The sequence below is a fragment of the Hylobates moloch genome, unplaced genomic scaffold (assembly GCF_009828535.3).
Source record: "Hylobates moloch isolate HMO894 unplaced genomic scaffold, HMol_V3 SCAFFOLD_18, whole genome shotgun sequence".
Lineage (NCBI taxonomy): Eukaryota > Metazoa > Chordata > Mammalia > Primates > Hylobatidae > Hylobates > Hylobates moloch.
The window spans coordinates 57,491,496-57,518,407 of record NW_026652293.1 but is presented as its reverse complement, the minus strand read 5'-3'; the positions used below and the strand labels follow the sequence as shown (position 1 = coordinate 57,518,407).

General features: G+C 40.7%; 1 protein-coding gene across 1 annotated transcript in view; it reads right to left on the bottom strand.

The window, feature by feature from the left end:
- FBXO28 (F-box protein 28) overlaps positions 1-26,016 on the bottom strand; it is a 47,807-nt gene extending 21,791 nt beyond the window's left edge. The window contains exons 1-3 of the mRNA XM_032136699.2: positions 25,731-26,016; positions 10,148-10,257; positions 6,467-6,605 (exon numbers count right to left, since the gene is read on the bottom strand). Coding sequence (XP_031992590.1) covers positions 6,467-6,605; positions 10,148-10,257; positions 25,731-25,997 — 516 coding nt within the window. The 5' untranslated portion in view covers positions 25,998-26,016. The remainder of the gene's footprint in view (positions 1-6,466; positions 6,606-10,147; positions 10,258-25,730) is intronic.
- Between the last annotated feature and the right edge of the window lie 896 nt (positions 26,017-26,912).

Sequence of the window (26,912 nt, the reverse complement as noted above, 5' to 3'; positions counted from 1 at the left end):
AGAAAACTCATGCAGATATATGGAGAATGCACAAATTCAACAGACAGTGGCCCTGGCCGGGAACTGATTTTTTTTTCTCTTTTTCTTTTTTTTTTTTTGAGACAGAGTCTCACTCTGTTGCCCAGGCTGGAGTGCAGTGGCACAATGTTGGCTCACTGCAACCTCCATCTCCTGGGTTCTGCACCACCGCACCTGGCTAATATATGTATTTATTAGCTGGGACTACAGGCCCGCACCACCACACGCTTGCTTGGTTGCTTATTTATTTAAGACACTCTCATTCTGTTATTTACTTACTTATTTATTTCAGAGTCTCTTTCTGTCCCCAGGCTGGAGTTCAGTGGTACAACTTTTTATTTATGACAGAGTGTCTTTCTGTCCCCCAGGCTGGAGTTCAGTGGCACAATCTCAGCTCACTGCAACCTCTGCCTCCCAAGTTGAAGCGATTCTCGTGCCTCAGCCTCCTGAGTGGCTGGGATTACGGGCGCACACCACCATGCCTGGCTAACTTTTTGTACTTTTAGTAGAGACAGGGTTTCACCAGGTTGCCCAGGCTGGTTCAAACTCTTAACACAGGCAATCCACCTGCCTTGGCCTCCTGAAGTGCTAGGATTACAGGTGGGAGCCACCGTGCCTGGCAATTTTTTTATTTTTAGTAGAGACAGGGTTTCACCACGTTGGCCAGGCTGGTCTTGAACTCCTGACCTCAGGTGATCCACTTGCCTCAGCCTCCCAGAGTGCTGGGATCACAGGCATGAGCCAATGAGCCCAGCCTGATTTTTTTTTCTCATCAATATTATAACGAAACGACATTTAAGCTAAGTGTTATTATAAAAAAGTCAAGAAGTTAAAACTTAAAGAACTCCTGAGCTCAACTGATCCTCCCACCTTGGCCTAGGTGTTGGGATTGATTACAGGCATGAGCCACCACGCCTGCCCCCCTATTTTTTTTTTTTGAGGCAGAGTCTTGCTCTGTCGCCCAAGCTGGAGTGCAATGGCACAATCTCAGCTCACTGCAACCTCTACGTCCTGGGTTCAAGCGATTCTCCTGCCTCAGCCTCCTGAGTAGCTGGGACTACAGGTGCACGCCACCACGCCTGGCTAATTTTTGCATTTTTAGCAGAGACTGGGTTTTGCCGTGTTGGCTAGGCTGGTCTCGAACTCCTGACCTCAGGTGATCCGCCTGCCTCGGCCTCCCAAAATGCTGGGATTACAGGCGTGAGCCACCATGCCTGGCCCCAAAAATTAAAAAAGAAAAAAAAATTTTAATGTGCCTGTAGTCCCAGGTACTCGGGAGGTTGAGGTGGGAGGATCATCTTGAGTATGGGAGGTCACGACTACAATGAACTGTGGTCATGCCACTGCACTCTAGCCTAGGTGATTCAGCAAGACCCAGTATCAAAAAAAAAAAAAAATTAATACAGCCTCAGTATGCAGTGTTTACGAAGTGTACAGTAATATCCTAGGCTTTCACATTCACTCACCACTCACTCACTGACTTACCCAGAGAAACTGAGTTTCATTCGTAAGTGCCCTATACAGGTGTACTATTTTTTAATACCCTTTTACTGTACCTTTTCTATGTTTAGATATACAAATATGATTGTGTTAAAATTGCCTACAATAGTACAGTAACATGCTGTATAGATTTGTAGTTCAGGAGCAATAGGCTATACCATATAGCCTATGTGTGTAAGAACCATCTAGGTTTGTGTAAATACACTCTGATGTTCACATGACAAAGTGACCTAACAATGCATTTCTTGGGATGGATCCTCTTTGCTAAATGACGCATGATTGTATCTTCCTTTTTTTTTTTTTGAGACGGAGTCTTGCTCTGTCGCCCAGGCTAGAGTGCAGTGGCGCAGTCTTGGCTGACTGCAAGCTCCGCCTCCCAGGTTCACGCCATTCTCCTGCCTCAGCCTCCTGAGTAGCTGGGACTACAGGTGCCCGCCACCATGCCTGGCTAATTTTTTGTATTTTAATTAGAGACAGGGTTTCACCTGTTAGCCAGGATGGTCTCGATCCCCTGACCTCATGATCCGCCCACCTTGGCCTCCCAAAGTGCGGGGATTACAGGCGTGAGCCACCGCACCCAGCCAATTGTATCTTTTTTTCCCCACTATGTCTCACCCAGGCTGGAGTGCAGTGGCTCAATCTCGGCTCACTGCAGCCTCCGCCTCCCAGGTTCAAGCGATTCTCCTATCTCAGCCTCCTGAGTAGCTGGGACTACAGGTGTTTGCCACTACACTTGGCTAATTTTGCATTTTTAGTAGAGAAAGGGTTTCACCATGTTGGCCAGGCTGGTGTATCTTTTCTTATTTCTCAGAATAATTTTTTTTTTTTTTTTTTGAGACGGAGTCTCGCTCTGTTGCCCAGGCTGGAGTGCAGTGACTCACCTCCAGGTTCAACAATTTCCTCCTCACCTTCTGATATAGAAATTACAGGCATGTCACCATCCTGGTAATTTTTGTATTTTATAAGATGGGGTTTCACCATTTGGTAGGTGGTCTAGAATCTTTTTTTTTTTTTTTTTTTTTGAGATGGATCTTCGTTGCCAGGATGATGGTAATCGGCTCACTGCAACCTCCGGTTCACCCATTTCTGCCTCACCCTCGAGGACTGGACACAGGTCCCCCACCACCCGGCTAATTTTGTATTTTTTTTTTATAGATGGGGTTCACCGGTCTTGACTCTGACCTCACCCAAAGTGCTGGGATTACAAGCGTGAGCCACCGCGCCCGGCAGTCTAGAACTCTTGACCTCAGGTGATCCACCCACCTCAGCCTCCCAAAATGCTGGGATTACAGGCATGAGCAATCCTGCCCAGCCTGTTATATTCTCTTTAATATGAAAACAGACTTTTTTTTTTTTTTAAAGGCTCATGGCTGTATATATTTATTTTGGGACAAGCATAGTAAAAGGAGAAACGTTCCCAACTAATCTTGATTTTTAAGAGTATCTCCACGTTAAAATCAACTTTAAAAGAAACAAAAACAACATTCTGTAAGCATTAAACTTAAATGGAAGCATATCCCTCAAAATAACTGACCTATGTTCTTCAAAAATGTGAAGATCAAGTGACACAAAGACAGCCTAGGGAACTGTTCCAGATATAAGATTACAGTCCATGCATGATTCTCGATTACATTCTGTATTAACAAAAAAAATTGCTAGGAAGAGTATTATTGGAATATGTGATGAAACTTGAATATGAACTGTCAACTACATAACAGTATTACATCAGTGTTACAATTTTCTGATTTTGCTCTCTGTACTGTGGTTAAGTAAGAGTATTCTAGCTTTTAGGAAATACAATGAAATATTTAGGAACTAAGGAGCACAGTGTCTCCAACTTATTTTCAAGTGGTTCAGGAAAACAAAGTATTTATATTTTATTTTCTTGAGACAAGATCTTGCTCTGTCACCCAGGCTGGAGTGCAATGGAATGATCATAGCTCACTGCAGCCTTGACTGCCCAGGCTCAAGCAAGTAGCTGGGGCTACAGGTGCATGCCACCACACCGAGCTAATTAATTTTTTTTTTAGAGACAGGGGTCTTACTTTGCAGCCCAGGTTGGTCTCAAACTCCTGGCGGCTTCAAGCCATTTGCCCGTCTCAGCCTCCCAAAGTATTAGAATTACAGGCATGAGCCACCACGCCTGGCCAAAATGTATGTATGTATTTATTTATTTCAGACGAAGTCTCACTCTGTCACCAGGCTGGAGTACAGTGGCGCAATGTCGGCTCACTGCAACCTCCGCCTCCTGGGTTCAAGTGATTCTCCTACCTCAGCCTCCCAAGTGGCTGGGACTACAGGCGTGTGCCACCTGCCCAGCTAATTTTTGTATTTTTAGTAGAGATGGGGTTTCACCATGTTGGCCAGGCTGGTCTCGATCTCTTGATCTTGTGATCTGCCTGCCTCAGCCTCCCAAAGTGCTGGGATTACAGGCGTGAGCCACCGTGCCCAGCCAAAATGTATTTATAAAGAGAAAATAAAAGCAAACAGGATGAAAGGTAAATAACTGCTGGATTTGCAAATAAGCTATATGGGAGCTCCTTGTACTAGTCTTGTAATTTTTGTGTAAACTTGAAATTATAAGGAAACAAAAATTTACACACACAAAAAAGGAATAAAAAAATTTACCACCACCAATTTTCTTTCCCAGAACAATAAATACAAGCCAATAATGCCTAATATATAGATTTTTATGTCTGTTCAGGGAAATATAGCTTCATGGCCTTATGTAGTCAATTATACTGTAAAAACCCTAATTTTGGGGGACCACTGTGTTTCAATAAGAACAAAAGGTTTACCAGGGCTACTAGGGACAGTTAAGAGCAGAGACTGGGCCGGGCGCAGTGGCTCACACCTGTAATCCCAGCACTTTGGGAAGCTAAGGCGGGTGGATCACGAGGTCAGGAGATCGAGGCCATCCTGGCTAACACGGTCAAACCCCGTCTCTATTAAAAATACAAAAAAACTTAGCTGGGCATGGTGGCATGTGCCTGTAGTCCCAGCTATTCGGGAGGCTGAGGCAGGAGAATCGCTTGAACCCAGGAGGCAGAGATTGCAGTAAGCTGAGACTCCAGCCAGAGGCTGAGGTGGGTGGATTGCTTGAGTCTAGGCGTTCAAGACAGCCTGGGCAACATGGTGAGACCCCGTTTCTAAAAATATTAAAAAAATAAAAAAATAAAAAATAAAAAAGAAGAGCAGAGACTATCCACATGTTTTGTTTTTTCATTATTATCTCTATGAATGGTTGGTTGCTCAATGCTCACATACAGTTGTGCGTCAGTATATGTGAACTGCTGATACTAATATGAGCTTCCTGTAAAAAGTGTAACTTCCATGTGTTAGATAGAAGATTTGAGAAATGTATACAGGAGTAAGCCAGCATTCTATAACATCTTAGTTCTGAGAGAAGATAAAGAGAATATCAATGCGGTACTTAGGGTTGGCCAACTATGCCCCTATTTAGCCTATGCCTGGTTTTGTAAATGAAGTTTTACAGGAACGCAGGCACAAGCGTTCATTTACCACACATTGCACACGGCTGTTTCTCAGAATTGCATAGCTGTCACAGCGAGCACAAGGCTCACAAGGCCAAAAATATTTATGATCTGGCCTTTTACCAAAAAAAGTTTGCTGATCCCTGTCCTAGATAATAGCAAACTTGTAACCTGTCTAAATTCTTTTTTTTTTGTGGCAGGGTCTCACTCTGTGGCCCAGGCTGGAGTGCACTGGTGTGATCTGGGCTCACTGCAACCTCTGCCTTAACAACTGACTGAACTGTCTTTGAAGTTATGATAACTGTGAGATGTTTCTTAGATATTCATGTTTCTAACAATGAGATATGCAATAAAAACTATAATGCTATATGAAACAAGCTAAGTTCAAAGAACTTCTCAGGAACACTTAAAAGTTAAGGCCTTTAAGTCAGATTCATAAAAATCTGGCATAAGAATCACTCTGAAATTTCTAACTGGTCATCCTCTTACAGCACCCTACAAAAAGCATTAGCAGGTAATGTGTTGGTATGCAACAATATCTTTAAAAGAAAATGTATGTAATGTGAAGAAAGTGAGATATACCAAAATATTTCAAATACAATTCTAAGAAATGGGATTCCCCCCAAAAATGAATGTCAAAGAAAACTAAAAATGGACAAAGTACATATTAAATATTGCCAATGTAAATTATCTTTGGAAATAACAAAAAGCAAACATTCAAATTTTACTAGATATTAATTATTTCCAACTATGTTAAGGGAAACTTTTGCCAGCATCAACCAAGTAGCAAAATGACCTTTAATTATATCTCTACCACTTCCATATAAAAAGATACAGACATATCTCAATTTACACTTAATTCAAGGAGTAGGGTACTACTGAAGGTATAAGTAGTGTGTTGAATGTTGGAGTTTTTATTAACTTAGTAATGGTAAATATGCCACAATATACTTATTTCTGTGTTAAAAAGAACTGTTACTCAGTTCTGTGAATATTGGTAAATAGCAATTGTTTATTCTTGTCAAATCTGAAAGTTTATAAAGTTGTCTTTATGAAACATTTTTCAAACAAAACAAAAACCAGCTTGTCCCTCCTATTCTACCTCCCCAAAATTATAACAGTCTTGAAGGCAGGGACAATATGTATATTGTTCATTGCTTATCTCTGGCATCGTAACAACCAGTAAAACCTCAAATTTTACTCTTATGAACTCTTAACAAACTTCTCTAAAGAATATTAGGGTTTCGACTATTTCATAATTAGAATTTTAAATATAAAGATCGTATAAATGATACATATTTATATTGATAACTGTACAGAAACCAAATTCATTAGTAGAAACTCATTCAGAGAAGTAGAAACAATTCTAACATTTCTAAAATCAAAAATTCATAACTTTATAATAAGTTTATGTAGGGCAGTCCAGCTGTTCTAGGCAAGCAATTCTATTTTACCTTTCCTGGGATGAAGCAACAGAGATTGGAATCCACATATTTCATGAAAGTCATATTTAATAGTGACAGCCTTGTTTCAACAGCAGCAAGAATGTCTGCATGACGAGCTAATGAATGGTTTCTCCTTTCTGACTCTCTCCTATAATAATAATAATAATAAAAGCAAGGCAACCATTAAAGCAGTATTGCGGACTAAAATATTAAGCAATCAAGATGGCTTAATGAAACAGTCTTTTACATGTTAATTTAGAAATCTACAATTGAGTCATAATTTAACTGTAATGATGAATGAATCACTATGCCTAGAAATCCTTACCAAGGACTGGTTCTCATTGACAAAATATTTGAAAACAAACAAACAAAACAAATTATATATATATATATTTTAATTAGGTTTTTTGGGGCCGGGCTTGGAGGCTCAAGCCTGTCCCAGCACTTTAGGAGGCTGAGGCGGGTAGATCACCTGAGGTCAGGAGTTTGAGACCAGGCTGGGCAACATGGTGAAACCCCGTTGGGTGCATGCCTATAGTCCCAGCTACTAGGGAGGCTGAGGCAGGAGACTCGCTTGAACCTGGGCGTCGGAGGTTGCAGTGAACCAAGACTGCACCACTGCACTCCAGCCTGGGTGACAGAGCAAGACTCCATCTCAAAAATAAAAAATTAAAAAAAAAAGGTTTTTTGGTTATCAAATCTAATGGCTATTAGAACCACAGAAATTAGATAAATGAATGGATTACACATGGAAATATAGGCAGGAGATGATATGGTTTTGATGATAAAATTTAACTCCTTTAAACTTTTTAACAATTTAAGAAATAACTCGGCCGGGCACAGTGGCTCACGCTTGTAATCCCAGCACTTTCGGAGGCCGAGGCGGGCGGATCACGAGGTCAGGAGATCGAGACCACCGTGAAATAATCAGACATAAAAAAATTACTTAAAGGGATAATTTATGGTTTTAGTATTCACACAGTTGTACAATATCACCATATCTAAACAAAATGAACTCCTGTAACCATTATCAGCCACTCCCATTCTCCCAGCCCCTGGCAATACTAATCTACTTTCTGTTTCTCTGGATCCGCCTATTCTGAACATTTCAGATAAACGGAATCATACAGTGGCCTTATGTTTCTGGCTTCTTTCATTTAGCATAGTTTTCCAGGTTCGTTCTTGTTGTAGCATGTACCTTTTTATTGCCCAATAATATTCCATCATGCGGATATATCATACTTTGTTTACTCATCAGCTGATAGACATTTGGGTTGTCTCCACTTTTTGGCTATTATGAATAATGCTGCTAAAAACATTTGTGTACAAGTTTTTGTGCAAACATTATGTTTTCATTTCTTTTGAGTACTTATCTAGGAATGAAATTGGTGGCTCAGACAATAATTCTCTGTGTAACTTTCTGAGAACAGCCAAATTGTTTTCTTTTTTTTGGAGACGGAGTCTCACTCTGTCGCCCAGGCTGGAGTGCAATGGCATGATCTTGGCTCACTGCAACCTCCGCCTCCCAGGTTCAAGCAATTCTCCTGCCTCAGCCTCCTACCAAGCTGGGATTACAGGCACCCGACATCATGCCTGGCTAATTTTCAAATTTTTGTAGAGACGGGGTTTCACCATGTTTCCCAGGCTGGTCTTGAACTCCTGACCTCAGGTGATCCACCTGCCTTGGCCTCCCAAAGTGCTGGGATTACAGGCGTGAGCCATCACATCCGGCCTGAGAACAGCCAAACTGTTTTCTAAAGTGACTGCACCATTTTACATTCTCAACATTGATATGTGAAGGTTCCAATTTGTCCACATCCTCCCCAACATTTTTCCATTGTAGCCATCCTAGTGGATATAAAGTGCCAGTGGATACAAACCTCGTAGTGATTTTGATTTGCATCCCCCTGATGACTAATGATGTTGAGAACCTTTCATGTCCTTGTTGGCTATTAACTTATCTTCTTTGGAGTAAGTGTCTATTCAAATCCTTTGTCCTTTTTTTTTTTTTTGGAGACAGAGTCTTGCTCTGTGGCCCAGGCTGGAGTGCTGTGGTGCAATCTTGGCTCACTGAAACTTCCGCCAACAGGTTCAAGTGATTATCTTGCCTCAGCCTCCTGAGTAGCTGGGATTACAGGCGCCAGCCACCACGCCAGGTAGTTTTTGTATTTTTAGTAGAGACAGGGTTTTACCATGCTGCCCAAGCTGGTCTTGAACTCCTGACCTCAGGTGATCCACTCACCTCAGTCCCCCAACATGCTGGGATTACAGGTGTGAGCCACCGCACCTGGCCCCTTTGCCCATTTTTAAACTAGGTTTTCTTTTTATTGTTGAGTTGTAAGAGTTCCTCATATAATCCGGATACATGATTTGCGCAGGTTTTCTCCCATTTTATGGGGTGTCTTTTCATTTTCTGAATGGTGTCTTTTGAGCCACAAAAGTTTTAAATTTTAAGTCCAATTTGCTTAATTTTTTCTTTTGCTACTTGTGCTTTTGGTGTCACTGCCTAATCCAAGTTCATGAAGACTTACTACTATGTTTTCTTCTACGGGTTATATAGTATAGTGCTGACATTTACACTTAGATCTATGATCCCTTTTGAGTTAACTTTTATATACAGTATGAGGAAGAGGTCCACCTTCATTCATTTTCAAGATAACTAGTTGTCCCAGCATCATTTGTTGAAAATACTATTCTTACTGCATTGAATTATCTTGACATCCTTGTTAAAATCAACTGATGAAAAATATAAGGTTTATTATCCAGACTTGCTTCTATTTCTTTGATCTACAGGTCTATCCTTATGCCAGTGCCATACTGTTTTGATTACTATAGCTTTGTACTAAGTTTTGAAAGTGGGAAGTGTGAGTCTTCCAATACTGCTCTCCTTTTTCAAAACTGCTTTGGTTATTGTCAGACTCTTGTATTTCCACAGGAATTTTAGGATCAGTGTATCAAGTTTTGGAAAAAAAAAAAAAAGACAGCTGGAATTTTTGACAGGGGTTACAAAAAAAAAAAAGAAGTCAAGAAACAAACAAAACTTATTGTACCTTATTGTCAACCCCTATCACACTGAATGTGTAGATTAATTTGGGGAGCACTGTCATCTTAACAATATGAAGTCTTCGAATCCATGAACACAGAATGCCTTTCCACTTATTTAAGTCTTCTTTAATTCCTTTCAATGGTGTTTTGTAGTTTTTAGTATACAAGTCTTGTGCTTTTGTTATATGTATTACTAAGTATTCTATTCTTTTTGAAACTATAAAATGTTTTGAATTTCCTTTTTGGATTGTTCATTGCTAGTGTATATAAATATAATTGATTTCTGTATATTATTCTTATATCCCATATCCTTGCTGAACTGGTTTACTAGCTTTAATAATCAATTAGTGCATTCCTTATCCACAAGATCATATCATCTGTGAACAGAGAGTTCTATTTCTTCTTTTCCCATTTGGATGCCTTATATTTCATTTTCTTGCCTAATTTCTCTGGCTAGAACCCCCAGTAAAATGTTGATCACAAACGGTGAGAATGGACAAACCACTGCAGAAATCACATTGTGACCTCTGTGCCCTTTCCTATAAAAACTTGGGAAGCAATATGTAAACCATGAGACTGAAAAAAAGAAGTCAAGAAACAAACAAAACCAACTGTACATCATTGTCATTGCCACCCACAACGTACCTTGGGAGTTGTGCTTTAACTTGTTTCTGACATAGATTATGGTACCTCTCCACTTTCAGAAATCCCTGATTCAACATTCTCTGGCAGACCAAGTCCATTCTTTTACAAACCTTCAGGGAAAAAAAAAGAACAAAAAAATCAATAACCAAAGTAATAAGAGACAACTGAGACTCATAACTGATGGCTTAAAGCTCTCTGTATCCCACTATTGTTCCTCAGTTTGCTGTATATATCTTTTTTTTTGAGACAAAGTCTCACTCTGTTGCCCAGGCTGGAGTGCAGTGGCGCGATCTCAGCTCAGCGCAACCTCCACCTCCCAGGTTTAAGCGATTCTCCTGCCTCAGCCTCCCCAGTAGCTGGAAATACAGGTGTGTGCCATCATGCCTGGCTAATTTTTGTATTTTTAGTAGAGACGGAGTTTCACCATGCTGGCCAGGCTGGTCTCAAACTTCTGACCTCAAGTGATCTGCCCACCTTGGCCTCCTGGAATATTGGGATTACAGGAGTGAGCCACCACAGCTGGCCTGCTGTATGTAACTCTGATTCATATCTGTGGGTGAATCTCTCACACCATGTAATTTCTGTAATATCTCATTAAGAAATTAACACTATGTGCAGGCAAAAAAGCATCATTCACTTTAGGTGTTTGTTGGATGTTCTGAATGTATTCCCATTATTATGGTCAGAGACTATAGTCCTGAAGATCAGTAAAACAATATATTTAAAGGTTTTTTAATAGTTTGAAACAAGAAAAATTCCTTTTTAGTCAGAAATGTATCCATTTGAGTCTAACCTCTTATAAAGTTTATATGATCTATAACCAGAATGAGAATTATTACTTATTTCTTTTAGTGATCTGGCTTAACTATGGAGAGCTTATGATGACCAAGGCCTTTATATTAGACACTGTATATCCTCCAAAATACGTTTTTGAGATGGAGTTTCACTCTTGTCGCCCAGGCTGTAGTGCAATGGTGTGAGCACAGCTCACTGCAACCTGTGCCTCCCAGGTTCAAGTGATTCTCCTGCCTCAGCCTCCTGAGTAGCTAGGATTACAGGCATGTGCCACCACGCCTGGCTAATTTTGTATTTTTAATAGAGACGGGGTTTCACCATGTTGGTCAGGCTGGTCTTGAACTCCTGACCTCAAGTAATCCATTTGCCTTGGCCTCCCAAAGGGTTGGGATTACAGGTGTGAGCCACTGCGCTTGGCCCAAAATATCTTAGCATGTGTAGCAGAACATCAACTACTTTGAATCCTTAATATAGTTTTGTTTTTTTTTTTTGACAGGGTCTTGCTCTGTTGTCTAGGCTGAAGTGCAGTGCCACGATCACAGCTCACTGCAGCATCCTATTCCTGGGCACAAGCAATCCTCCTGTCTCAGCCTCCCAAGTAGCTGAGACAACAGGTATGCAACACCACACGCAGCTAATTTTTAAAAAAATTTTTTGTAGAGATGGGAGTCTACGTTGCCCAGGCTGGTCTTAAATTCCTGGGCTCAAGCAATCCTCTGCCTTGGCCTCCCAAAGTGCTATGGTTATAGGCATGAGCCACCATGCCCAGCCAGATATAGTGTTTTTATACAGCAAAAGCACAGGATCAGAAGTCAGAAGAGCTAAATTTGAGTACAACTTATATGCATTCTTGTCCAAGTCATCTTACATTTGAAAACCTGAGTCAGCTACCTGTAAGACATGGCTAATATCTAACCCATACGATATCATTAGGATTAAATGAAACACACACTAAATCACTTGGTAAACTCTAAAGTGCTATATAAAATTGTTAAATAAACTTTGTTTATCTTAGTACTAATTTGAAAACTTTGTTTCATATATTTGTTATATTTCTGAGATATCCTAGCATCTTTCTTATCTTAATTAGATCTAGTATACAGAATTCATTTGTGATTTGATCTCTTAAGAATTCTGCAGCAACTGAGTCATCAACCTGAAGATTAATTCTCACCCTATGGGGTAGATGTTGCAGTACAAGACATGGACAGTTAGGATCGGTCTTATGCTTCTTTTGCATCTCATAGCACCCAAACACAAATCATCAACAAATACTTGTTGAAACAAAATGCTGATGAAACTCTTGATGTAAGTTTGTTTTCTCCTGAGAACACAGGGCTGACAAAAATCCTGGCAAACTGGGTTGAAGCTCAAGAAGGCTTTAATATTCTAATATTAAAAACCAGATAACTTCCTAAAAGGGTATTAAGGAAAATCGTTCTTTTCAATTTCAAAATTAAAGCACAATAAACTTTAAGTACGGAGTAATTTCTAATAAATAATGTTTGTTTGTTTTCAGATAGAGTTTCACTGTCACCCAGGTTGAAGTGCAGTGGCGTGATCTCGGTTCACTGCAACCTGTCTCCCAGGTTCAAGCAATTCTCCTGCCTCAGCCTCCCGAGTAGCTGGGATTACAGTTGCACGCCACCATGCCCAGCTAATTTTTGCATTCTAAGTAGAGATGGGGTTTCACCATGTTGGCCAGGCTGGTCTTGAACTCCTGGCCTCAGGTGATCCGCCTGCCTTGGCCTCCCAAAGTGCAGGGATTACAGGTGAGCCACCCTGCTTGGCCAATAATATGTTAAAATATGGTAGAATCTATTTCTAACTAAACTAAACCAGTTATCAGTATTTGTTCAGTGTCTACTGAAAAAAGCAAAGACATAAACACAATACATATCAATATATGTAACTGCTTTTAATGAAAAGTAACTTTTTTCCAAAACAAAACATTTAGTGATTGGCCTTATTTTACATTTCTGCAAGGCTTTTTGATATGTGGTTTAATAGAACACAGGTCAATTTTCATACCTGTCTCTGCATTCAATCGACTGAGGTATTCCTACCTCAGAAAATCCTGGAAAACACAAGAACACACAAGTGCACGTTTCATTAGCTATCAGTGTGATGCCATCATCAAATGTCATGTGGCTACTGGAAAACTCCATGTATACTTGTGGAAAAAATAAGCGTGCCAAACATAGATAAAACCTTAGTACTGTAAAAAACAAACAAACAAAAAAAAAACCTTTAGATCTTATGGACCCTGTGACAGGATCTTGGAAACCTCTCTGGGGTGTCTGGACCACACTTTGAGAACCAGTGCCCCAGTCCTGAATAATCACATGACCACAAATACCAGTACTGAACTTCATGTGGGGGAAAAAAAAACTTTCATGTTATTGAAGGAAAGAAAAGGGGGTGTCTGTGTGTGTGAAATGAGGGCAACAGGGCTAACTTCTCAACTTATTAGGAAGTTAACAGATAATATCAAATAGAAGAAAATCAGCCAAAAGACTTGAAAGTGGTGCCTCTGGAGAATAAAAACTGGGGACTATAAAAACTATGTTTTGTTATTAAAACTATTTGATATTTTATTTTACTTATTTATTTATTTTTAGAGGGAGTCTCGCTCTGTTGCCCAGGCTGGGGTGCAGTGGCGTGATCTCGGCTCACTGCCACCTCCATCTCCTGGGTTCAAGCGATTCTCCTGCCTCAGCCTCCCAAGTAGCTGGGATTACAGGCACCTGCCACCATACCTGGCTAATTTTTCATATTTTTAGTAGAGACGGGGCTTCACTATGTTGGTTAGGCTGGTCTTGAACTCCTGACCTCAAGTGATCTCCTGCCTTGGTCTCCCAAAGTGCTAGGTTCACAGGCGTTGAGCACTGCACCTGGCCTATTTGATACGTTAAATCATCAGATGAGTAGATAGTGGACTTAAAAATAAACTGAGGTACCCTCTAACATAACCTTGTAGAAAAACACTTCTTGTCTCTGTAGACTCTACAACCTTGTTGATAATTTCTGAGAAGAAATAATTTTTAGCAGAAATATATATTTACAAAGACAAAAATTAAGGTCAATTACTGTTGTAACAATTTTCAAGGTTCAGTCAAAATTATTTTACTAGTTTTGCCGCACTGAATCTAGCTAACTTCTAGGGTTTAGATATCTTTCAATAATCTATAAACTCAAATGAATATGAGTGCTGGCTAGTATAAGTATTTAAGTACTGGCTGGATGATGAGAATAAGAATAAATAACCAGACAGGCCCAATTAAGGAAGATTTCACATGACAAAAGATTTGAATTAGGCTTTGAAGGAGGAGAGGGCAAAGACTGCTAAGTTAGATGTAATGGTGTATGCAAAGGCACAAAGTCTGGAATGAACAAACCATTAGCAAGCAAACTACTTCTGAAGACAGATGAGATGTGTGGGCCAAGCTAAGAGGAATAAAATTTCCCATGTTTTGAGTTGAGAAATCAGATAAATAACTTTAAAAAGAGAATGAATGGCCGGGAGCAGTGGCTGATGCCTGTAATCCCAGCACTTTGGGAGGCTGAGGTGGGCAGATCACTTGAGGTCAGGAGTTCGAGACCAGCCTGGCTAACATGGTGAACCCCCAAATAAAAATTAGCTGGGTGTGGTGGCAGGCGCCTGTAATTGCAGCTACTTGGGAGCCTGAGGCAGGAGAATCGCTTGAACCCGGAAGGTGGAGGCTGCAGTGGGCTGAGACTGCACCAATACTAGGCAATATTGTAAGGAAAGAACAGTACTTAATGTGGTAGCTTTCCCGTACGTTCAAATGTTCAAGAAGCACTGACTAACCAATAGCACAAAAACACAAGAGATCATATATCTTTTGGCTGGGCGCATCAGCTGAGGTCAGGAGTTCGAGAACACCTGGTCAACAGGGTGAAACCCCATCTCTATTAAAAACACAAAAATTTGCCAGGCATGGTAGCGGGTGCCTGTAATCCCAGCTACTTGGAAGGCTGAGGCAGGAGGGTCGCTTGAACCTGAGAGGTGAAGGTTGCAGTGAGCCAAGATCGCACCACTGCACTCCAGCCTGGGTGACAGAGCGAGACTCCATCTCAAAAACAAAACAAAACAACAAAAGAGATCATACAACTTTTGTTTAGGATTCAGAAAGAAGTCACATCTGGAAAAAAGAAATATACTAAACTTCCCTAGGACAAGCAATTTAATGATAGCTGCTGATAATGTATGCTAACTTGTAACTCACATTATCTCATTTAAAGTGTAGCTCTAAATTTAGGAGTATTTTAATACTTTCCCAAAGCTAAGGGGAAGAAATTTTATTTCCCCAGTGACTACAACCAAACAAAAATCCTAGCAATTTGGCAATTTACCCAAGACAGTAAAATAAAATCCTGAAGCCTAATATATGGAGCGTAAAGATGATGACTATGTCAAAAACTATCAGGGCACTGAAAGATTAGGAAAAGAATATACTATAAAAACAAAAGGGAATGAATAGAATAAATCACTGAAGAATAAAGATAGAGCTTGGGCTCCTGTTACTGTTCTACTGTAAGAGAATAAATGTAGTTTTCTTAGTTGTGGTCAGTAATGAAAAATTTTGTTTGTTTTTAGATTTGTGCTACCATGGTCCTTCTTAATAATGCAAGACACATAGGCTATACATTTGTGAAACGTGATTTTCTTGTTTAATCTTTAATATCAAGTTTTTTTTGTTTGAGATGGAGTTTTGCTCTCGTTGCCCAGGCTGGAATGCAGCGGTGCAATCTCCACTCACTGCAACCTTCGCCTCCTGGGTTCAAGTGATTCTCCTGCCTCAGTCTCCCAAGTAGTTGGCATTATAGGCACCTGCCACCACGCCCGGCTAATTTTTTGTGTTTTTAGTAGAGACAGGGTTTCACCATGTTGATCAGGCTGGTCTCGAACTCTTGACCTCAGGTGATCCACTCGCCTCAGCCTCCCAAAGTGCTGGGATTACAGGCATGGGCCATCATGCCCGGCCTCAAGTCTTAACTGATTCTTTTAAAAAAATTTTTATTTATTTAAGTCTTAACTGATTCTAAGATGCACATTTTAAAACATTTGACAGTGGAATAGACCTACGATATATAATGTCTTAGAATTATAATTGGCAGCATTTTTTTCTTAGATGCCTTGAAATATGGTATGCTCGACTCCTTCGATTTTAAGATGCTGTAGAGACTTTTGAGACATGTTACCAACTTAATAAAAACTTTTCTGGGAAAAAAAAGGCACCACCACGATAATATACATACAAATTGATCAAGATGCACTGATTTCAAAAATGTTAAATATGAGACTCTTGTATCTTAGAATCAAGGAAATATTGTAATGGAACCCAATTTTTTTTTTTTTTTTTGAGACAGAGTCTCCCTCTGTTGCCCAGGCTGGAGTGCAGTGGCATGATCATGGCTCACTGAGGCTTCCACCTCCCTGGGGCTCAGGCAATCCTCCCACCTCAGCCTCCTGGGCTCAAGTGATCCACCCACCTCGGTCTCCCAAAGTGTTAGGATTACAGGCATGAACCACTGCGCCTAGCTGGAACCCAGTTTTAAAATGTATTCATCATTGTGTAAGATAAACAGAGAACCAAAATAAATAAATAAATAGATAAAATGTATTAATTTGGTACTCTACAGTTCTTAAATGATCACAAGCTGATTAGGCTGCTTGTTAAGACTCCAGAACTGAAAGGAACTTAAAGACATCAGAACCTATCCTTTTTTTTTAAAGTGAGAAAGCTGAGGCCTTAAGAAATTATGTGATTTGTCCAAGGTCATCCAGCTATTCAGCAGCAAAAGGGAAACTAAGAATCCAGGTCTTCTAATTTGTGCCATTTTAAACTTGGTGACCCACAGCTATATAAACTGAAATAATTATCCTATTTATTTCAAATTGATTAGAGTCCCAACTGATACTCTGCTGTTATAGAACTGCTGGCACTACTCTAAAAGCTAGGACTTCTTGAGGTAATAAGGGATTTTTAAGGACATTAATAGGCATTCTCACCACACTGCTAAAGGTTAGACAGATGGAGCTAGACCAAGACCTTCCTATAATCCTTCCAAAGTTCAAAATCCTGAAGTCAATCACAAGGAAAAAATTAGACAAATGTGAATTACAGAACCATTACAAGCCATCTGGCCTAGTCTTCAAAAAGTCAGTGGCATTCATTGTGTGTGTGTGTGGGCGGGGGGCTGTAAAAAAAAAAGTCAATGGCATGAAAGAATGAAAAAAGTTGGGACGATGTTCTAGATTAGAGACCAATCCTTAATTAGACTGAAGAAACCCACCTCAAAGAGCTATAAAGAACATTTTGGGATAACTGAGAAATCTGAATAAAAACCGTAATGTTAAATACCCTGGAAATGAGGATATTGTGATCACATTAAAAAAAGTACTCGGGGCAAAATATCAGTATTTTCATCTTTCAAATGGTTTGGTAAAATAAGTATGTTCATGGGATAGATGCACACATACACACATTCAGGAGAGAGAAAATGAGCACAAAAGTGAAACAGATAAAGCAAATGTGGCAAAAAGTTAATGATGGACAAAAAAAATCATTTAAAAAATGAATAATGAACGAATCATAACCATTCTGGCTCTTCTCTTGTCCTGTTTGTGTTTTCAGTGAACTCATCTTAATTTCCCTCACCTAAATATGGATACAACTTGCCACCTCTTCCAAAAGAATACTTTAATCTTTAAAAAAAATTCTATTTGGGGCCAGGTGCAGTGGCTCACGCCTGTAATCCCAGCACTTTGGGAGGCCAAGGCAGGTGGATCACGAGGTCAGGAGTTCAAGACCAGCCTGGCCAAGATGGTGAAACCCTGTCTCTACCAAAAATACAAAAATTAGCCAGGCGTGGTGGTGCAGGCCTGTAATCCCAGCTACTCGGGAGGCTGGGGCAGGAGAATCGCTTGAACCCAGGAGGCAGAGGTTGCAATGGGCCGAGATCATGCCACTGCACTCCAGCCTGGGCGATAGAGCGAGCGAGACTCAGTCTAAAAAAAAAAAAAAAAAATTCTATTTGGAGCTGAGGCAGGAGAATCACTTGAACCTGGGAGGTGGAGGTTGCAGTGAGCAAAGATCGCACCACTGCACTCCAGCCTTGAGACTCTGTCTCAAAAGAAAAAAAAAAAAGTTCTATTTGCCCAAGTGTGGTCGCTCACGTCTGCAATCCCAACACCTAGAGAGGCCAAGGCAGGAGGACTGCTTCAGGCCAAGAGTTTGAGGCTGCAGTGAGCTGTGATCTCACCACTGCACTCCAGCATGGGTGACAGAGCAACTCTCTTCTACGGACTGCCTAAGATCACATCACTTGTATTACTATATTGTGTGTGTTGTGTATATACTACACATATATATGTATATGAAATTCTCAATTATCTGCTGGTAGAATTACAACAAATTTTAGATTCTCTGGGTATATACCCTAGATACTCACTTGGAAAGAAAATATAAATTCATTTTAATCTCAGTAAAACAATTAGGAAGAATTTCTTCTTAGGATTCCTATAATGCATTCTAACCACCACATAAAAAAGCCTTTTGGATTGTTCTCAGTTTCTGATTATCTGTACCATTATTTTTCTCATTAATAAATCAATTAAATGTTGACTAAAACAAAGGAACCCTGATGCACTATTGTAAATGGCTATCTTGTTAATTACATACTGGCTTCAGATCAGTGTTATCAATCAATTTTAATAACTCCTAAGAGTTTTCTTTAGTCACTCATTTTCATAAAATGGTCTTGTAAAATGTTAAAGACATTCTAGGGTGAATGAAAAATGTAAAAAAAAAAAGTTCTAATCTCCTCTCTTGGAAGTAAATATTAAGCAACTGATTTTGTAACACTATTATAGTTTATACAGAAAACATTTATCTTACAATGACATATATTTTCTTTTCTTTCTTTTTTTTTTTTGAGATGGAGTTTCGCTCTTGTTGCCCAGGCTGGCATGCAATGGCATGATCTCGGCTCACTGCAAACTTTGGCTCCCAGTCCGAGTGATTCTCCTGCCTCAGTCTCCTGAGTAGCTGGGATTACAGGTGCCCGCCACCACGCCCAGCTAATTTTTGTATTTTCAGTATAGACGGGGTTTCACCATGTTGGTAAGGCTGGTCTCGAACTCCTGACCTCAGGTAATTCACCTGTATCAGCCTCCCAAAGTGCTGGGATTACAGGCGTGAGCCATCACGTCCAGCCCTACGATGACATATATTTTCTATTGTTTATTCAGAGCAGTGAAATGGTTTTTAAGAGCTACTTCATTTATTCAGTAATTACTGAGTACTTATATTGCATCACAGACTAAGGCAATTGGAAAACAGGCTCTTCCAAAGATAATTCCAATGTAGTAAGTGCAATAATGACGCAATGGAAACTTAGAAATACTACCTACATAAAGTTCAGAGAAGAATTATAGAATGAGGTATATGCCAAAGGTACAAATATTTTCTAGGAGAGGGAAAACAGGAAAAAGCATGTGCTTGGAGAGGCCCAAGGTATTTGGGAAACTGAAGAGCTTGATGTTTGTTTCAATCAATCTTAAGTACAAGATGCTAGAAGTAGGTGTTTAAGGGAAACCTCTATTAAAGGTTATCTTTTGCTCCCAGTCTCAAAAATTATGAAATTGGATTTATATGCACAGGTCATCCTTTTAACATAGTATCTTCTTCAATATTGTAAGAATTCATACTATTCAGTTTATCAAGGTATGCAGATATATCTGGTGTCTTTTAAGAAATGATGATGATAAGAGATGGAAGTTGTTTTGTTTTTTAAAAATGCCCTTATTTGCTCCACCCACCAAAAGATGTCAACCCTGGAGGTTCTCAAAAACAGTTTCTTAAATCTGACTGGTCTGTGAAATAAAAAAGCTGGGGAGATAGGAGGATGGTTGACCACTAATCTAGAACATTAACAATTTCACATATCCAAATTCAAGTTTATCTGAATCCCTCTAAGTCGGTCTTCTCCAATCACTTCATTACTTTACACATCGTTTTTTTCTGCTGGGAATGCTCTTCTACCTTTATTAACTGGATAAAAACTTATTATCTTGAGGAGGTCTTTCCTGATTAAGTCCTAAGTAACCTCAACACTTATATTTACCATCTTTGCATTTGTTATCCTGGTGCTGTATAAGTGTGCTCAAGGAAGGTATGTATATTTTCTCTTGATGACGATACAGTGGACAGAGTTACTGACTGAACCTCTTTACTTTGTGAGAACAGGAAGAATGAACTGCCCCCAAGAGATTATAATTTCTTACCTGTACTTACACACTTATTAATAAAATCAACAGCCTGAAGAGACAGTGGGAGAAAAATACAAGAAAAAATCAGCGGGGCCGGGAACGGTGGCTCATGCCTGTAATCCCAGCACTTTGGGAGGCTGAAGCAGGCGGATCATGAGGTCAGGAGATCAAGACCATCCTGGCTAACACGGTGAAACCCCGTCTCTACTAAAAATATAAAAAGAAATTAGCCAGGCGTGGTGGCAGGCGCCTGTAGTCCCAGCTACTTGGGAGGCTCAGGCAGGAAAATAGCATGAACCTGGGAGGCGGAGCTTGCAGTGAGCCGAGATCGTGCCACTGCACTCCAGCCTGGGCGACAGAGGGAAATTCCGTCAAAAAAAAAAAAAGAAAAGAAAAAATCGGCAACAGAGTGTATTCTTTGGAATGGAGCGATACAGAGCAGTGGTCCTCAAAGTGTGGTCTGGGCAGTGGGAGATCCCCAGGGTCCCGGAGACCCTTTCAGGAGGTTTGCAAGGCCAAACTACTCTCAGAGTACCAAGAAGTTATTTGCCTTTTCCACTCATTCTCTCACGAGTATGCAGTGGAATTTTCCAGAAGCAATATGACATGTGCTGACATTATTGTTCTGACAGCTAATGGAATATGTTATGTGTATTCTTGTGTTTTCCAGAATTTTCCAAGGTAAGTTCTATGGGTCTTCAATAACTTTTAAAAGTGTAAAGGTGTCTTCAGACCAAAAAAACTGAGAACTCTTGTGCAGAGTGAGAGATACAAGGAAGACAGCTTGCCTATTTAAAAACAAAAACAAAAAAAGAAGTAATGGTTCTTCATTTTCCTTCATATTTCCTACCAACCAACCCACTCTATAACTAAAATTTTCTAACATAGTTGAAGAAAAGATGTGAAAAGAACTATAAATAGGTAATAGATTTAATTAGCTAAAGTGCTCTAGAGAAATATCTTGAGACAAAAGCACGTATTTATGTATTTTGTTGCTGACTGGAAAATTTCATTCCAGAAAATAAGCAAGAATTTTCAACTTAACCTTTAGTCAAATTCATGTTCTGAACCACTAATATGATTCCAATTAAAATGATAAGAGCTCCAGTTGAATCACAGAGGAAAAAAACTGATAGTATCTCTCTAAAACATCTTTTAAAAGCCTCCTGTAGGGCAGGTAAAATTATATAATGCTGTGTTTGAAACAGGATAAATTTTTTTCCCTTTTTATATTGTACTTTAAATAAATAGAAAAAAAATTTTTTTCCCTTTTTATACTGTGCGGTGGCTCACGTCTGTAATCCCAGCACTTTGGAAGGCTGAGGTGGGTGGACCACTTGAGCCTAGGAGTTTAAACTTAAGACTAGCCTGGGCAACATGGAGAAACCTCATCTCCACAAAAAATACAGGAAATCAAGGCCTCAATGAGCTGTGATCACGCCGCTGCATTCCAGCCTGGGCGACAGAGGGAGACCCTGTCTCAAAAATTGAAAATAAATAAATAAATAAATAATTTAAAAAGCTCCCTATACTTGTTTTTCAGTAGGTAAGAATATAATGCTCATAAGCCAGTTACATAGGTCCAAAGTTAGCTCTGATCTGCTCCCGAAGGTAGGATCTCATTTCTTTTTTTTTTTTTGACATGGAATCTCGCTCTGTCACCTAGTCTGGAGTGCAGTGGCACAATCTCAGCTCTCTGCAGCCTCCGCCTCCCGGGTTCAAGTAATTCTCCTGCCTCAGCCTCCCAAGTAGCTGGGATTACAGGTGCGTGCCACCACACCTGGCTAATTTTTTATATTTTTGGTAGAGATGGGGTTTTACCATGTTGGCCAGGCTGGTATCGAACTCCTGACCTCAAGTGATCCGCCCACCTTGGCCTCTCAAAGTGCTGGGATTACAGGCGTGAGCCACCGCACTCGGCCAGGATCTCACTTCTTAACCTTTGTCACTTGTTTCAAAGTCTCTCACCCACCTGCCAAGGGGGCCTAGATGACATACTAATGCTGCATCAGCACAAATTTGTCTGTTTTACTGGAAAAACAACTCAAAGTACATGTTTTGTCATTTCAAAGGTTGTGTTCAGCCAAATAATTTTACATTGGAGGAGTTAAATATTTAAGGAGTAATTTCTATGAAACCACCAGACTCAGGATACATCTTTTGATCAATAGCCAATGGCCAAAAAATAAAATAAAATAAAATAAATAAATCCAGGCCTAGGTGGGTGCATTGCCTGAGCTCAGGAGTTCGAGACCAGCCTGGGCAATATGGTGAAACCATATTGAGCTAGTTTATGTATTGTTCAGGGACTTTTTTTCTTCCTTCTCAGTTTGCTTGTCTTATTGGGACCTCAGTCACAACTATGCTTAGCACCTAATGTAGACAATAGGTACACAATCCATGTACTTATTACTCTGCATTTTCTTTAAAAGATTTGCTCTAGGTTGAAATTGCTACAATAACATTTTTCAGTTGGCCGGGCGCGGTGGCTCAAGCCTGTAATCCCAGCACTTTGGGAGGCCGAGGCGGGCGGATCACAAGGTCAGGAGATCGAGACCATCCTGGCTAACACGGTGAAACCCCGTCTCTACTAAAAAAAATACAAAAAATTAGCCGGGCGTGTTGGCGGGCGCCTGTAGTCCCAGCTACTCGGGAGGCTGAGGCAGGAGAATGGCGTGAACCCGGGAGGCGGAGCTTGCAGTGAGCCGAGATCATGCCACTGCACTCCAGCCTGGGGGACACAGAAAGACTCCGTCTCAAAAAAAAAAAATAACATTTTTCAGTTATTTGTACTGTTTAGTTGATAATAGTCTTTGCTTCCTCTTACCATGAATAACTGATTTCCAAGGGACTGTGTGAATGCCTTATTAAATTGGATTTTTGGCTGGGCGCGGTGGCTCACACCTGTAATGTTGCCACTTTGGGAGGCTGAGGTGGGCGGATCACCTGAGGTCAGGAGTTCAAGACCAGCTGGCCAACATGGTGAAACCCCATCTTTATAAAAATACAAAAATTAGCCAGGCATAATGGTGGGTGCCTGTAATCCCAGCTACTCGGGAGACTGAGGTGGGAGAATTGCTTGAACCCGGGAGGCGGGGGTTGCACAAAGTGAGATGAGATCGCCGTCTCAAAAATAAAAATAAAAATAAATTGGATTTTTTTTTTTTTTTTTTGGAGACAGAGTCTCACTGTGTCACCCAGGCTGCAGTGCAGTGGCGTCATCTTGGCTCACTGCAGCCTCCACCTCCCGGGGTTGAAGTGATTCTCCTGTCTCAGCTACCTAACAGCTGACATTTAGCTTTATGAAAACTAATTCTGTTCTTAATATTACCCCCTTCAAAGCATATCCAGCCTTAATTCCACTCACAAATATACCTACAATGAAGAGAACTATGTAACTTATATGTCAGATAGCAGCATATACTAAAGTCCCTTGATTTTTTGCAAACAATTCTTTAGGTATAAATGGCTACTTACGAAGGCATGTACAGCACACCTAAGCACTGTCTCTTGACTGCCAAGTTCAGAAAAGGTCATAATTAAATTAATGCTGACACCTAGTGGCAAGAAGGAACATCTTTCTTTTATAACGTTACCTGAATTGTACCTTCCAAGCAAAGACACTTCCACCGCCCCACAAAAGATTATCCATTTAATCTATTCAAGAATTATCCATTAGCCTTAAGTAAAGAAAAACAGTTCCCCACTACTCAAAAATCATATTTGCAGATGTAAAACGGGGCAGAATCTTTTCCTGGGGGTGGGCAGTTGTACTGAAGGGACTCCTTACGAAAAATCTGAGTTTGAAATTATAAATTTATAACCTTAAAAGGCCAGAAAACTGCTTAAAAATTAAGAATGCAGCTGAGTATCTCACCTGACAGAGATGTCATTTATTCATAAATTGTGGGATGTGTTTTAACTCTAGTTAGGACAGGCTGGTCCCCCCCCCCCAACAACTCTACATTTTTTTTAAATAGTAAAATGATAAACAAACAAAACTCAGTTTTTCTCAACACTTACAAAACAGAACCGTGAATATTCCAAGATTTACAAAGCCATTGTCTGGTTGAATGGTTCAATTCAATCAAATGTTATATGCTCAATTTTCCAAACACCATGAATGTACAGCGCGAATTTTGATTAAACGCCATCGATTGTAAAAATCTGAAGGAATATTTAAGATTCTACATGAAATTCTAGGATGAAAATGTTTTGGAAATCCAGAGGCAATCAATTGTGAAATATCTATTTTCAGTTGAAGAAATTTTCCATCGTGCAGACTGGCATGGTTGAACTGCTGTGTTGACTAGAAAAAAAATTGGCCATCAGTTTGAATTAATATTTATAAGCTCTCTTTTAAAAATAAGTTATGATTTCCTTTAAAAATGCAATTATAATCCACTTGAAACTGGAGGTGTATGCCTACAATATAGCATATTGAGTAATAAGAAGATGTTATACACAGCACATTCAGAAATATGTCTTTGTCCTCTTAAAAACAATCCCCAGCACAGATTTAGCTTCTCCATAGAATCGGCTTGCAATCACTTCAAAATGTCCACCTCCTTCAATTTCTTTACCACTTAAAGATAATTTCATTGAAAGGCAGCAAAATATCTAACTGAACTAACAATCACCACATCTTCAAACCTCTGGAGTGAAGTAAAAGCCCAATGGCAAATTCATTATTCTTAAAAATCATGGACTGACCTATTGTGATTTTAAGGTATAAAGAAACCTCTCCTAAAGCAGGTGGGTGGGTGTAAATCACTAGTTAAAAATAAATTGCAAAAGAGAAAAAACCCGTCAAGGGGTAAGTTGCTTCTCTACGGTGGGAAGCGTTAGGATGAGGCAAAGCAGGAATGGTCATTTCCCAAGGCTCTACTTTAGTGGTCAACTAGGGCGCTGGGGCTAAGGCTAAGTAAACACGTTCGAATTCTTCGGAACCTCTACCCGGTTTGGGGTCACTGAGCCACCTTACTCTACTCAATCTTCTCGAACAAGAAAACTTGGGTGGTTGGGGTGGGGAACAATACGTTATTCTTGCAAGATAAACCAAACCTGGCTGGGATCGTCTGCCTACTTCTGAGTTTTCTCCCCAAACCCAGGTCGGGGGCTGGAAGCGGCATACAAAAGGCAGGCGACATGACCTCTCCGGGTCTACTCTCAGGCCAGGCGGAAGGTGGAAAGACCAGCTCCGCTACCCCTCCCATAGAGGGCCCGCTTCCGGGCGGGGGGCAAGGAGCCCCCAAGGCGAAGTTCCCTCAGGAAGTAACCCCAGCTCCGCAGCTAGGACGCAATCGGGAACCAGCCCACTCCTGCTGACTGACGCCAAGGGAGAGTTCGGGACGGGAGCGGCGCCCTCCCGGATCTGTAGCCGGCTGGGGCTCGCGGGGGGCTCCCTTCCCGGGGAACGCGCTCCCTTCTCCTCCCCTCCCAGACCTCGGCCGCGGGGAGAGGGAGGCAGGAGTTCTGCGGGGGCCTCACCAGGCGGAGCTGGCTAATTTCGTCGTAGGACATAAAGCTGAGGATGTTCTCGATGGCTACGATGGGCAGCGCCACAAGCGTGTTGTTTTGAGGCAGCTGGTCCGGAGCCAGCGCCGGAGCTGGGAGCGCCTGGGACCCCGGCTGCGGGTGCTGTGGCGGGGGCTGTGGGGGTTGTCGCTGGGTAGAGCCGGAGGCCAAAGAGGAGCCGCCGTCGCCTTGGCCGCCGCCTCCTTCCTCTGCCATCCGCTCCTCCGCCGCCGCCGCCATCTTGGGGGTTTGATTCCTTACCCCCCACAGCAAGGGGAACAGGGACACTTCCGGTGCGTCACTTCCTCCTCCTGCAGCCGCCGGGGAAGGGGTACCTGGAGGAGTGGGGAGGAGCCTGTGGGATAACAGGCGGAGAGAGACTCACAGGGTACCTTTCAAGTGGAAGTCAGGGAACATCATGTAAACCTCAAGAAAGGTAGTCATCCTAGACCCTTTTGTCTAAGATTAGTAACTACTTGAGAGCAAGGAAACCCTTTTTATTAAAATGAACTTTACTGTGCAGTTTTCTTAAAGGGCTTCCTGACAAAGGATGATAAAGATGTTGCCTAGTAAGTGTAGATGGAAATAATGTAGTTACACTAGCACCATTTTTCAGGAATCATATAAATGATTGATTTAGGCAAATAAAAAGGTATGAAATATCAATAAGAACTACAACATGAATGAACCGTGAGAACATATCAAGTGAAAGAAGTTAGACACAAAGGACCACATATTGTGATTGCATTTATATAGGACGTCTTAAATAGGCAAATCTATAGAGATAAAAAGTAGATTAGTGGTCGCCAGAGGCTGGGGGAAATGGGGAAATGACTGCTAATGGGTGAAGGGTTTCATTTTCAGGGTGATAAAAATGCTCTGGAATTAGTGGTAATGGTTACACAACCGTATGAATATACAAAAACCACTGAATTACTATATACTTTAATGAATTTTATCATATATGAATTATAGTCTAATAACTGATTTAGGCAAGAATCATCAAAAGGTACTAAAACTAGGAGGTAAACGTGATGAGGAACATGATATTTACGTAGTCTCAGAGTAACTCCCCATAAATTATATATTATTTACAAAGATGAAAAGAAATAGTTTACAAGGCCAGGCGTGTTGACTCACGCCTGTAATCCAGCA